This window comes from Peromyscus maniculatus, chromosome 5 (assembly GCF_049852395.1).
Source record: "Peromyscus maniculatus bairdii isolate BWxNUB_F1_BW_parent chromosome 5, HU_Pman_BW_mat_3.1, whole genome shotgun sequence".
Classification (NCBI taxonomy): domain Eukaryota; kingdom Metazoa; phylum Chordata; class Mammalia; order Rodentia; family Cricetidae; genus Peromyscus; species Peromyscus maniculatus.
In genome coordinates, this window is record NC_134856.1 from 65,623,756 (window position 1) to 65,638,347 (window position 14,592).

Here is a 14,592-nt window from a genome sequence, read left to right on the forward strand (position 1 = left end):
TTTTAGCAAAATAATCATGAACATGAGATAAGGATTGGTAGAGGGTAGGGAGGATTGATAGGGATGGAAATGAGATTTTAAAAAAGTCTGGAAGTGAGAGTAACTGAAATGCATTCATATACGTATGAGAGTGTCTAAACAAACTTAATGAAAAACACCAATATTTATGCATAGGCTCTGATGTTCTGATCTGGTTCCTCTCTTGACTATTCCATTAATCATTCCATCAAACCTTTCCTCCCAAAGGGCAAAAAAGAAGAGGAGGGGGAAATTAATTATGAGAGACAAGGTGAAATTTACGACGACCTTGTTTCATGTTTAAAAGACAAATCACCAGTATTTTCAGAAAATATGTCTAAGCAGGTAAGTTCTAATCATCCTTTTATATTACTTGACTACCTCTTTTTATCAGCCTTTTCCGTATTTTCATTACTAAACTCAAACTGTATACTTGTTAAGTAATAGCATCATATTCTTCCTTTTAATTCTTACCTCTATTGAACTCTAATATATTTTGTTATACTAATTTACCTATTCTAGATGTTTCATATCAGTGGGATCACAGGATCCACTTAATATCTGTGTCTATGTGAGAGAAATCGTGTCAACTACCAAAGGGTACTTGACCCTTTATTTCACTTAGCATGTTGTCTCCAGGTTTATCATGTTTAGATTTCTGTTCCTTTTACTGGCTTCATTTGATTTCACTTACATGTATGCTATACTGTCCTTGCTTCATTTCCTGTTGCTGTGATAAAGTACTGCCATGAACAGCAGCTTAAGGGAGAACAGGTTTATTTTTCGTTCACAGTTCCATGTTACAGTCCATCATGGCAGGGAAGACAGTAGATACTTCAAACAGCTGGTCACATCCACTGTCAAGAGCAGAGAGAGAACAAATTAATGCAGGCATGTTAGTGCTTAGCTGGATTTCTCCACTGTCACACCGTTCAGGATCATCTGCATAGGGAATGATGCTGCCCACAGTGCATGTCTTCCCACCTCAATACAATCAAGATAATCACCCACAAAGGAGCCCACAAGTCATCCTGATCTAGATAATCCCTCAGGTAGACTCTCTCCCCAGGTGACTGCAGATGGTGTCAAGTTGACAATTAAATCTAACCAGTACACACACATTAAGATGGATTAAATTGGGCTTTTTCTACTCTATGAACACCAGTCCACAAGAACCAGTTTGAGTTTGTGCTTCTTTGGATGGCCACCTGGAAGTGGACTTTCTGGTTCACATGGTAATTTTATGTCATTCTTAAAGGGGACACTAAAGTTTTCTAAAGTAGCTGCAGCAATTTAGATTTTCCAAGGAGTCCAACAACAGTAATGTCCAGGGAGTCCATTTTTTTTCTTATCCTCTCCAGCTTGTATTTTATGTTGTTTGATTGAATCTTAGTGAGTTAGTGGTGGGCCCCTGAGAGCTGGCCTCTTATTTTCTTTCATCGCATCCTACTACATCCTGACTTGGCTTTCTGAAACATTCATCTTTCAAATATTGCACGTATCTTTCAATTTTAAACTTTCTTATGAAATCATTTTAATTGATTAACTTTGTTCTTTGACAGTTTCATACATGAATAGAGAGCATTCTATTTACTTTGACTCTTTTGTCTCCCTCCCGTCTCTGTCATCCCCAACACCCTTCACCATACAGGACCCTTACCCATCTTCATGTCTTTTTGTTTTATTTTGTGACCTACTGATGGTAACTGTCCAACTAGCCACAGCTTGAAACTCTCAGCTGGAGCCTGGTGGGATCACTGCTTGGAACAACTGAAGACAATGACTGTCCCTCTGTCAGAGTCCATCAGTTGCCATAAGTTCAGCAGGGAGGGTGGTTGTACCCAGAGTCTCCCAAAGACCACCAAGAGACCAAACCCAAGGCAAAGCAAAGAGTCTTTTTACTGCATGTTAACTTGGGACTCTCTGTCTGTCTGACGCAGCAGCAGAGCAGGAGAGACCCTGAGTAGCAATGGGACAGGGTGTTAAAGCAATGGAAGGTTGGGCGTCTACAGACTACATAGGAACAAACTCAGGATTTATGCGAGTGGCAATCATGTTAGTAACTTTTAATTGGCTAGGGTCAGTTGGTGGTTACCGTTATCCATTTTTGGGCAGGCCTGGACAAGTCCCAGACTTTGTCCTTAAGCGGCCATGGAGGCTGGCTGGCCTAGTACATACTGACTGTGGGGGCTGGCTCAGTGGCTCAGGCTCTCACATTGACCCATGCACATAGCTCTAAGTTGGTAAGGGGTCCCAGACAGTAAACAACTGGCTGAACCTTGAGCAGTCAGAGTACGTGTAGAAAGGGAGCTACTGCAAGGACTATGTCTTTTGTGCATGGCCCTTTCAGAAACTACTAGCTCAAGTCTCAGGAAACTGAAATTGAAGCCTGATCTCTGAGAGAAGACTGAGCAGCCTGTTATGGCATCTGCCTGGTCCTTTCAGGTTCAGGGACCCATGAGTATCTCCTGATCTATGGTTGGCTGTTGACAGGCCCAGCTTTGTGCGGCTCAGTAGTAGGTGCCCACAGCTGCTGTGTGAGCAGGTTTGCCACGGCTGTGCCATGCCCCAGAGGCAGCACTTAGAGCCCTTCTGATCTCCTTGGCTCTTATGTTCCTTTCAGCCCTTCTTCTGTAATATTCCCTGAGCCTTCGGAGGGTGCTATAAAGGTTATGTTTGGGGACAATGCTCTATGCTCATTATTATCAACTGTTTCCTGAATTACTGTTAGTGTATTAACTTCGCTCAGTATATTGCTGATCCCTGTTTTTGAAGATACTTTCTTTTCATGTTTCTCTGTTCTCCAGAGAGACAGACCAAGAGGGAAAAGGAAAGGAAGTAGAGAAGAAAAGGAAAGAGGGATGGGGAGAGGGAGAGATAGTTTCAGTTAGAAGGCCATCCTTTTGTGTTTCTTCGAGCACAGATCTTACAGCAATAAACTAATTCCTTCCCCTTCTCCCCACCCCCACTCCTCCCTCTCTCTCTCCCTCCTCTCTCTCCCTCCTCTCTCTCCCTCCTCTCTCTCCCTCCTCTCTCTCCCTCCTCTCTCTCCCTCCTCTCTCTCCCTCCTCTCTCTCCCTCCTCTCTCTCCCTCCTCTCTCTCCCTCCTCTCTCTCCCTCCTCTCTCTCCCTCCTCTCTCTCCCTCCTCTCTCTCCCTCCTCTCTCTCCCTCCTCTCTCTCCCTCCTCTCTCTCCCTCCTCTCTCTCCCTTCTCTTTCCTTCTCTCTCTCTCTCTCTCTCTCTCTCTCTCTCTCTCTCTCTCTCTCTCTCTCTCATATATATGGTTAGGCATATGTGTCTGGGTGTGTCACAGCATACAAGTGGAGGTCCAGAAATAATCTCCGGTATCCATCCATCTTTACTTTTCACCTTGTTTGAGACCGGCTTTCTTCTTGTTTACCACTGTGTACTCCAGGCTAGTTGGCCTGGGAGCTTCCTGGAGTTTCCTGTCTCCACATCCGATCTCACTCTAGGTTAGTTGGGGTTACAGATACACACTACTATGTCCGGCTTTGTGTGGGTTTGGGGATCTGAACTCTGGTCCTGGTGTTTTCCCAACAAGTGCTTTACTCCTGCTCTAGGTGTGTACCATCACACCCACCTTTCCGTGGGTGCTGGGGATCTGAACTCAGGTCCTTACGCTTGCTTGGCAAGTACTTTTACTGACTGAGCAACTTCCGCAGCTCCACATTTTTATGTGCCTAATTCTGCATGGGGTATGTCTTTTTGTTGTTTATTTATTTTAAAAGATTCATTTTTACTTTATTTTAAATTATTTTTATGTGTTCCAAAGACTCTCTCTCTCTCTGTGTGTAATATTTGGCATTGGATCTCTATATTTGTTCCCATCTGCTGCAGGAGGAAGCCTCTCTGATGATGGCTGAGTAAGGCACTGATCTATGAGTATAGCAAAATATCATTAGGAGTCACTTTATTTTATTTATTTTTTTTTTAAGACCAGTAGTATTTGATTTTACCCAAGGTCTCTGGGCTATTTAGTCTCTGGTTCTTGGTCATCCAAACAATGTCAGGTATGGGTTCCATCTCATGGAGTGGGCCTTAAATCAAGTTAGACATCAGTTAGTTGCTCCCACAAGGTGTGTGCCACCATTACTCTAGCATATTTTGAAGGTAGGATAGATTGTAGATCAAAGTTGTGGTTAGGTTGGTGATTGTGTTTCTCTTTTGGTAGTGTGCTGAGTACCTTCCCATGACAAAGACATTGGAACATGGATGGGGTGAAGGTTCTAGGTAGGCACCAGCTCAACTTCATGTTTGATGATTTTTGTAGGTGTTGTCTTCAGCAATGGGGCCTTGCTGTCAGTTTATGGAGCACAATCTATTGTCTTGGCAACAGCCTAGTTTGTTTGGGAATTTCCATGGGACCCTTTCAGCCAACAACTCAGTTGGATGAAACCCAGACCGGGTACTGGAAGCTTTTTTATTTGGTGACAGGCCAGTTGGAGTTCTGTCCCTCTCATTATTTGTAGACTTCATTAGGATGGCCAATATATATTACAGGGAGTTTTTACTCCACTAGGTTTCCATACTGCCCTTCAAATCTCTTCAGTTATAGTTGTCTCCCTTCAGTCTCTCCCTCAATCTCATCTCCCCTACTCCTACCTGATCCTCACATTCTTGTCCCCCCCACTCCTGCCCACCCATAAAATCTATTGTTTCCTTCTCCCAGGGAGATCCATGTGTCTCCCCCCACCACACACACACACTCCCAGTTCCTTCCTCTATACATAACCTCTCTGAGTCTATGGATTGCAGCTTGGTTATCATTTATTTAATGGCTAATATCCAGATATAAGTAAATGCATACCATATTTATCTTTCTGGCTACCTCACTCAGGATGATTTTTTTGTAGTTTCATCCATCTCCCTGCAGTTTCCATGATATCATTTTTTAAAAGAGCTGAGTAATACTTCATTGTATAAATATACCACATTTTCTTAATCCATTTACTTGTTGAAGGACATCTATGTTGTTTCCAATTTCTGGCTATTATGAATAGAGCAGCGGTGAACATGGTTGAGCAAGTGTCTCTGTGGTAGGATCAAGGATGTATGCTCAAGAGTGGTATAGCTGGATTTTGAGGTAGATTGACTCCCATATTCCTGAGGAACTGCCACACTGATTTCTGTACAAGTTTGCAGTCCCATCAATAGTGGATAAATATTTCCCTTATTCCACACTTCACCAGCATAAGCTGTCAATTGTTTTATTGATCTTAGTTGTCCTGACAGGTGTAAGATGAAATCTTTTTTCTCCCCAAGACAGGGTTTCTCTGTGGAGTTTTGGAGCCTGTCTTGGAACTCACTTTGTAGACAAGGCTGACCTCAAACTCACAGAGATCTGCCTGCCTCTGCCTCCCGAGTGCTGGTATTAAAGGCGTGTGCCACCGCCGCCATCACCACCCAGCTGAAATCTTAAAGTAGTTTTGATTTGCATTTGCCCGGTGACTAAAGATGTTGAACATTTCTTTGAGAGTTTCTCAGCCATCTGAAATTCCTTTTTAGAATTCTCTATTTAGATCTGCACCCCAATTTTTAAAAATTTGGTTATTCTCTTGATATCTAGTTTGTAAAATTCTTTATATATTTAGGATACCAGCCCTATATCAGACACGGAGTTGGTGAACCTCTTTTCCCATTTTGTAGACTGCTTCTTTGTCTGAATGGTGGTGTCCTTTGCTGCACTGGAGCCTTTCAGTTTCATGAGGCCCCAATTATTAATTGCTGTCCGTACTGCTCATGCTAATGGTGTTCTGTTCAGAAAGCCTTTTCCTGTGCCAGTGAGTTCAAGCCCATTCCCCACTTTCTCTATCAGGTTCAGTATACCTGGTTTTATGTTGGGTCTTTGATCTACTTGAAGTTGAGCTTTGTGCAGGGCGATAAAAATGAATCTATTTCCATTCTACACTATGTAGCCATCCAATTTGACCAACACTATTTGTTGAAGATGTTCTCTTTTCCAGTGTATATTTCTGGCTTCTTTATAAAAAAAATCAAGTGTCCATAGGTGTGTGAGTTTATTTCTGGGTCTTAAATTCAATTCTATTTATCAATGAAAGGTAACAGAAACACTCTTAACCACTGAGCCATCTCTTCAGACCCAGAATATGTCTTTTATTTCTGGTCACCTTCAAGGTGCTTCTTTTATCCTTAACTTGTGTAATTTTATATAATATATCCTAGTCAATACAGGGATGGGCTTTGGGCTTTTTTCAAGAGGTGGTGGGTAGCATGTAGGTTTATGCATGCTGCCATAGACCTGAGTTAAGAAACATCATATTATGCCCTGCATGACTCTAACAAAGGCCTTGGTCTCAAAGTTGCCCTTATTCAAACTGGTTTGCTAAGCAACAGCAGGTAGATGCATGTGAGACTTTCCTGGCTTTATCCAGCCCTTATCTTCAGATGGCACTAAGTAGTTCAAAGCTGAGGTCACTGTAACCAATACTCTCTTTCTCTCTCTCTTTTTAAATAAAGGAGCTTAGATTCAGTGAGGAACAACAGAAGGATCAACAGCCTACTGAGAAACCCAAGGCAGAAGATGGTCACTCATCTGTAGCTGGTTCAGAGAAGAGTAAAACGGAGAAGAACCAGATTAACTTTGGGAAAAGTCATATAACCAAGAGATTGGAGCCGAGCCTAAACTGGAGAACAACTGTTGATTACAAAGAGTATGTAGTCATTTACCTGAGTTTTCTGGTGCATCTTTAATTGCTACATACATATTTGCCTAATTTTCCTTGGAATGGTATATCTTGTTAGAAAATGTGGAGTGTGTATTTCCCTGCTTTTCCTGTTTAATTCCTTTTCCTTCTTTGTATATCCTAAGTGGAAAGATGTAGCACTAAGAGTTCTTGTGTTCCAACTTCTGTGAAGGAAGAAGAAAAAACACAGGTCACTTTTGTGTAGTAGGTGAGCAAGAACAAGCGGTATGAGAAAAGGAAATTATGCTAAAATACATGGAGAAATCACATGGGCCATAGAAACGTAGTAGTAAAGAGAATTTTACATGAAGTTCACCAGGAAAATTTTTGTAGCAACAATATAAGCAGAACTTTAATACTATAAGAAGGATGGCATCTCAACAATGTTAACAGACCTCTGTAACATGGACACTGGGATACTGTCTTAGTTAGGGTTGCTATTGCTGTGATGAAACACCATGACCAAAAGGAACTTAGGGAGGAAAGAGTTTATTTTGCTCACAGTTTCTTGTAACAATTCATCATCAAAAGCAGTAAGGGCAGGAACTCATACAGGGCAGGAACCTGGAGGCAGGAGCTGATGCAGAAGCCATGGAGGGATGCTGCTTACTGGCTTGCTCCTTATGACTTGCATAGCCTGCTTTCTTATAGAACCCAGGGTTGCCAGTCCAGGGGTAGCCCCACCCACAATGGGCTGGGCCCTCCCTCATCAATCACTAATTTAAAAATACCCCCCACAGGCTTGCCTGCCTACAGCTAGATCTTATGGAAACATTTTCTCAATTGACGTTCCCTCCTCTCTGATGACTCTAGGTTGTGTCAAGTTGCCATAAAATAATCCAGTACCCATACTAAACATATGAAATATAGTTAGTAAAGATTATGAATTATAGCCAGACCATGATGGCGCATACTTTTAATCCCAGCACTTAAAGGCAGGCAGAGGCAGGAGGATCTCTATATTACCACACCAGCCTGGTCTACAGAGCTAGTTCTAGGACAGCCAAGGCTACACAAAGAAACCCTGTCTTGAAAAACAAACACAAAACAAAACAACAACAAAAATTTAAAAAAGGAAGAAAAAGAATTACTGTTATTCAAAGGCTGGGAAGGTGGCTCAGCCAATAAAGTATTGGCCTTGCAAGCATGGAAACTTGAGTTCAATCCCCAGAACACCAAACAAACAAACAAACAAACAAACAGACAGACCCAGAGCAGACACAGTGGTGTGTGAGTGTAATTCCGCTGCTGAGGAAACAGAGTTGGATGGATCCCTGGAGCTTGCTGGCCAGTTGCCTTAGTCTACTTGGTGTATTCCAGGCCAGTAAGAGACCCTGTTTCAAATAAAAGGTGACAGTGCTTGAGAAACAGCATATCCAGGCTTGTCCCCTGGCCCCCAATTGCATGTACATTCATGTTCACATGCACATATGAACTATGCATGCATATGTAGATGCATTCGCCCCGCCCCCACCCCCACACTCACTCATTGTGTGTGAGTGTTATTGATACTCAAATTCTGGGGCTGTCAGAAGTTAATAAAGGAAATTCCTCATGTTTCTGTTACTCTAACAAAATGTCCATGTTTATTTAACTTACAAAGAGAAATGGTTGATGATGGCTCATGGTTTTAGAAATTTCAGTTCAGAATCTATACACGATTTTTGGGGAGGGAATCTGGTAGGTGTGGTGGTATTGTGTTCCCCAAAATATTGTGCACCCTAATAAACTTTTCTGGGGTCAGAGACAGAACAGCCACTAGATACAAAGGCTAGAAAATGGTGACACTCACACCTTTAATCCTAGCACTCCAGAGGCAGAAATTCCTCTGGATCTCTGTGAGTTCAAGGCCACATTGGAAACGGCCAGGCATGATGACACACGCCTTTAATCCCAGAAAGCAAGCCTTTAATCCCAGGGAGTGGTAGTAGAAAGCAGAAAGGTATATAAGGCGTGAGGACCAGAAACTAGAAGCATTTGGCTGGTTAAGCTTTTAGGTTTTGAGCAGCACAGTTCAGCTGAGATTCGTTCTGGATGAGGACTCAGAGGCTTCCAGAGGAAATAGGACCAGCTGAGGAACTGGCGATGTGAGGTAGCTGTGGCTTGTTCTGCTTCTCTGACCTTCCAGCATTTACCCCAATACCTGGCTCAGGTTTGATTTAATTAATAAGACCTTTTAAGATTCATGCTACAGGTAGGTGTGCTAGATGTCCACAGTGAAGAACACATGGGAGAGTATGTGCCTACCTTGTGGCCAGGAAACAGACCAACAGAGTGGCCGGATTCTGATGAGGTCGCACCCCAGTGACCTAGAGGCCTCTCATTAGGTCCTCCTCCTAAAGATTTCATGTATCAGTGTCTCAGATCAATTTTCTTCCTCTTTCTTTCATCCTTCCTTCCTTCCCTCCCCCTTCCTTTTTATCCCCTCCCTTTTTCTTTCTTTTAACAGAGTCTCCTGCTGTACCCTGGGTTGGCTTCTAACCTGTGGCCATCCTCCTACTTCAGCCTCCTGTGGCCATGAGACATATGACTGGCTGGCTGATGTCAAACTTTTATGGGTGTTCAGAGGCTACTGGTGATCCCAGTTAGACCGAGCAGTTCACACACTTTAGCCTGTAGATTACAAATGCCAGGCTATATTTACGACCACGGGTCCCGTTTACACTTAGAGTCAATGTGACATGGTTGGTTTAAGAACGGCTCCTGTTGGTCACACAAGGACCCTTCCTTTTCTGGGATTCCGAGGATCAGGGGTGTGGTTTGTTCCAGCATTAAATGCAGAGAATCTCCAGGAGGAAGGCTCTGTGGGAAGAGAAGAGGTCCCCACTTTCCTGATTTTCACTGACTTCATTACACTTGACCTCTGTGACTATACAGAAAGACTCCGTGAAAAACGTGTGTGAGTCTCTATTGATGGGGATATGGATTTTAATTATGAATTTCTGTAATAAGTATTTAATGAGAGCTGAGTATGTGCTAAGGACCATGCTAAGCCTAGAAATTCCTGAAAATCCAGGTGAGCTTCTGTCGCATGATTGGCCAGCAATGGTGAGAAGCTATAGCCCCTGTGACTGAGAGTGTAAGCACTCCAAGGGGAGGGTTAGGATGATGTATTCACTCAGCCATGGCAGCCTGTGAAAACCCTGCTACTAGTTCCTAGTGCATAGCACATTGCTTATTTTATTGTTTTAAGATGGAGTCTGAAGCCCAGGCTAGCTGTGAACTTGGTCTCTGGAATGCTGGCATTTCAAGTGTGCACCACCACAGCCAACATAACCAAACTGCACACAGCATTTCTTCAATATATAAATCACGTGTCTGTGCTTGGAGAACAAACAGACACCTGTAAGTGTGAGGCATGAAATGTGTTAATGAATGTCAGGAAAAGTGCATTGTTTGGGTTCATGAAAGTGCTGGGGCCATCCATATGTTCTCCCATCTTTTATGTCCTATTCACATACTAAAGCTCTATTTTGTTATTTATTTGTTTAGCCACAAGAGCTCTGTAAAGGATAGCCAAGAGGAAAAACAAGGAAAAATTGAAAGGTCATCGATATCTATTTCCTCAGGCCGAGCACTTCGGTATGTTTCGGTTGGTATGGCCATGTCCTTACAGTCACCCACACAGAATGGCAAATTGCCGTGCTGGTTATAGACCTCCTCAGTACTGTACAAGGGCCCCAGTGTACTTACCATGTTGATGGTTATTAATGATATCAGTAAAAGTGAGAGTGCTGGATTGCTTAAAATATATTCCAGGATATACTTCAATTGTAGTTACATAGATCACAGAGAGTGCTCACTACTTACTGACTCTAAAGTAAGAGATACATCTAAGGCCAACTATGAACATTGGGTGTAATTTTCAGTTTAACAAAGAAACAGAATAATGATAAGGATGGGCCATTTGTGTTGGGGGATTTCAGAGGTGTGGCAGGAAGAAGGGGAGAGTCTCATAGAAACATTGGCATACTTGGGTAAAACAGTCCTTAAGACCCTGCACTGTGTTGATGCCAGCTTTACTTTTTGGTTCACTATAATAAATTTATTCAGTGTGCTGAAGAACTTTTAAGGTTCTTTATTTTGAAATAATTATAGACTCCTAGGAAAGTGCAAAGTTGATCTACGGAGTATCCTCAGCCCAGCTTCCTCTAGTGATAACACAGTACAGTCACAACACCAGGACATGAACATTGCTTCATTGTGTATTTCGTCTACCCATGCAATTTACCCCATCCTATAATGATAAGAACAGATACTACACTTGATCTTAGCCAAAAGGCCGAGAAGCAATAACTCCATCCTATAATGAACACAGCAATCAGAACACAGAACTTCACCAGCATGTGGAGCTCCCTAGTGTTACCCCATTACAGTCACATATACTCTCTCATTTCCAACTCCAGCCAACTGTTCATCTGTTTTCCAGGGTACTATCTAGTATTTAAGGTCCCAGTGCCATTTCAAACATTGTTTTCTGTTCATCTCTACTGTTTCCACCCTTTCTCTTCTTTTCTGTGGATTATTTAAGCATTTTGATTTGTCTGTGGTCTTTTTGGATGCATCTCTTCCTATAGCTCTTCATTACCTTTACTCTAAATGGTGTGTGTGTGTGTAAACTGAATACATTTGCCAGTCTTGGCTTTTAGCAGATGTGTAGAAACCGTGCCTTCTTTCTGAGGCTCACAGGCTGTTGATATCATCTGCTGCTCATATGCCAGTTGCTATATTATTGTTACAGCCCTGCTCATGCTGTAGCTTACACTGTGGACTTGTTGCTGTTCTTAGTAAGAGTGGCGAGAAGGTTGAGGAGGCTGCCAGTGAGAGCTCCTCAGAGAGTGAGGAGGATGAGGAGCCTCCGGATCACCGCCAAGAAGCCAATGCTGACCTGCCATCGGAGTACTGGCAGATTCAGAAGCTGGTGAAATATTTAAAGGTAAGAAAAACTTTCCATGCTATGTTTACAGTATTCAGTGGAAATCCATTTCTAAACACATGTGTCCTCCTTCTGAGTTCCTGACGTGTCTTAATTAAGAGTGGGGGCACTGTGGTTGTTCTTTGAGCATACACAGGAGAAGGTCTTACCATTCTGAGGAGTCAAGCTTAGACCTCAGGAAGCTTGACCGGACTGGCGCCAGTTCTCTCTCCTGGTGAATGTTGGAGGCGGGTAGGGATGGACATGGTCAACAGCAGGAACTGACCACATCTGTGCTTTATGATTTTCATTTGGTGTGGTAGAAAGAGCATGGCGCTCTGAAGAAGCTTGTTCGAACTTCTAACCTGTATTACTGGCTAGCAGGTGATGGTGGAAGAGTTGTGGTGGGAGCCTTAAGGAGCCTCAACTTGTGCAATGAAATGGATGATACCTGTACCCTAGGACTTTTTAAGACTGAGAGCCACAGCTGAAACCTGTGTCATAGCATGTCATACATTGTAGGTGCTTATGATATGCACTGGTACTTTTACATCTCTCTCCAGTCAGATGACATGAAGATACCTTTCATGATCACCAGCTCATAAGAGATATATAAATATTCGAATGGAGGACAGGGCAAGAAAAATGGTTTGCCACAGCCCAGATTAACATTCATCCATCCCTGGTGTGCTAAAGCCTTCTTTAAGGCTGAAGTACAAAAATACGGGTTAAAAAAAATGGGACAGAACATTTTGACGACCTCATGTTTTCTTCTTTCATATCTTTGGCCAGATTGGCCAAGGGTATTGCGTGTTTACAGATGTTTATGTGACATCTAACCACTGCCCTTTTCCATGCTTTGACATAACCTTGAGGCAGCATGGAAATCGGCCTTTGTGCATTCTTTTGAGGCTGTGACAAAGGCCCTCTAAATGGATGATCTTGAGGATGTGAAAGAGCCAAGGAAAATTCTGCAAGAAAAACGAACCCCCTTCTCCTAAGGGGCATTCCTTCAGCGAAAACTGACAGAATATCTTAGGGGGAAAAATGTTTTCCTGAATTCCAAATGTCCAGAAAAATTAATGAAGGCATTGTGAAATGAATTTTAATTCTCCTTGGGGGAATTCTGGTCCTCAGTCTCCTCTGATGTGAATCATGGTGATGTTACTGGTTAGAAAGGATTCATTTAACAGGCACCAACATAATGCCTTGACTCTCAAAGGCTAAGGCAGGCATCTCTAGGCACCAGGGCAGGTCCACACCAGAACAGTAGCAACCGCAGTTTATGTAGCCCTGTTTATGTCTGTGTTTGTGCTCTGAGTGTGTATCTGCTGCTAACCTGACTCATTCTTGCAAAAATAAGTACTGAAGGGCTGGAGAGATGGCTCAGCCAGTAAAATGCTTGTTGTGCAAGCCTGAGGCCAGTGTTTGGAGCCTCGGGACCTATGGAAAGGCCAGACATGGTCACGCAGATCGGTAATCTGGGGCAGTGGTGGAGACCAGCAGATCTCAGGCGCTTGTTAACCAATCAATGAGCTCTAGATTCAGAGCTGAGCCTGCCTCAAAAGGTGGAGGCCAAGGGAGGGAAACAATAAATAGTCCCACCCAGCAGTGAAGCCTACGACTGTGAAAAAGGCCTGGCCTGGCAAAGTGACCCCAGTGGAGTGAGCAATAATGGCACATTTTACTTGAAGCTAACAAATAGCAGTATAATTGTACTTAAGACCTGGTGAATAGGGAGGAATTCATGTCTGGGACTATAAACGAATGGCTAGACCAGTCATAGACCCTAGAGGAGAACCTACTGCTGACATTTTCCATCATCAATATATTTTCTAACTGCATTCTACATACCCACAGATAAGTGTAGTTCTTGCTTCTCATCAAAGAAGCTTCTTTTTTTTGCAGTAAAGACCCTCAACTGGTCATAATACAGAAAATAAGTGACCATGGGGTGCCCATTCCCTCTTGGTACATCTATAATGCAACCCCTATACCTAAGGCTTAGGGAAAATTGTAGAAGACAGAAAGATTGTAAGAGACAGAAAACCAGGACAGCTGCAGTGAGATAATGTGTTATAGATATGAAAGGGACTTGCATCCATGAAATCTGAGCAATATGGTTGCCTAAACAAGACCCACATAATAACAACACCAACTGACATGCCAGCTTGGATGAGAAAAATTGCACAGGGCCCTACCCCTAGATGAAGAGCTGCAGACAACCAATGGTTAATGAGAGAGGAAGAACCAGCTCTCCCCAGGGATGTGCATCCTCATAATTTATTCAGCTCCATTGAGGTCAGCTTAACACATGTATATATGAGCAATACTAAATAAACTCAGTTGGTTATGTATATACATATGTAACAATAATTAAAGAGGCCATGCATTTGAGAGGAAGGTGGACATGGGAGATATTGGAGGTGGGAGGAGAAGGGGTAGAAATAATGTAAATACAGTACTCATATATGAAAAAATTCTCAAAAAATTAAAAAATAAGTGAAAAGTGATATTGGTTAATTAGATGTGAACTTTTAGCCTCCACACATATATACAAATGCCACACACACAAACAATACACTACATATGAAAATAGCAATTTTGCATACCCAGTATGCTTCATGTAAATCCTGTTAGTGGAAATTCAAGAAATAAGAAATTTTAATGTCAGAATAAGTCCTTGCATTTGAAATTTGGATCTTTGTTTCCAGTTTTAACCTGTGATTCTATGCAACATTATCAGCCTTCCTAGGAGACAGGAAGGTTGCAGTATTTGGGCACCCCCAGTAACATTCGTCATCATTTATCATTGCCTACTTACAGTATTATGTATTGCATATTTATAATTTAACAAGATAAATGCAAAGAGGTTAAGTATATAAAGCACAATATTTCCTGAAATGAGTAAACTGAACCCTATATTAGCAAAAT

The 14,592-nt window shown here is 42.4% G+C and overlaps 1 protein-coding gene and 1 pseudogene across 2 annotated transcripts in view; one reads left to right on the forward strand and one right to left on the reverse strand.

The window, feature by feature from the left end:
• The window catches only part of Odad2 (outer dynein arm docking complex subunit 2), a 154,142-nt gene that overhangs the window by 18,481 nt on the left and 121,069 nt on the right, over positions 1 to 14,592 (forward strand). For both annotated transcript variants that reach the window (XM_042277920.2, XM_042277921.2), the window contains 4 exons: positions 247 to 363; positions 6,517 to 6,710; positions 10,236 to 10,325; positions 11,532 to 11,679. In XM_042277920.2, the coding sequence (XP_042133854.1) occupies positions 247 to 363; positions 6,517 to 6,710; positions 10,236 to 10,325; positions 11,532 to 11,679 (549 nt within the window). The remainder of the gene's footprint in view (positions 1 to 246; positions 364 to 6,516; positions 6,711 to 10,235; positions 10,326 to 11,531; positions 11,680 to 14,592) is intronic.
• LOC121829930 (U2 spliceosomal RNA) lies at positions 10,830 to 11,037 on the reverse strand (annotated as a pseudogene).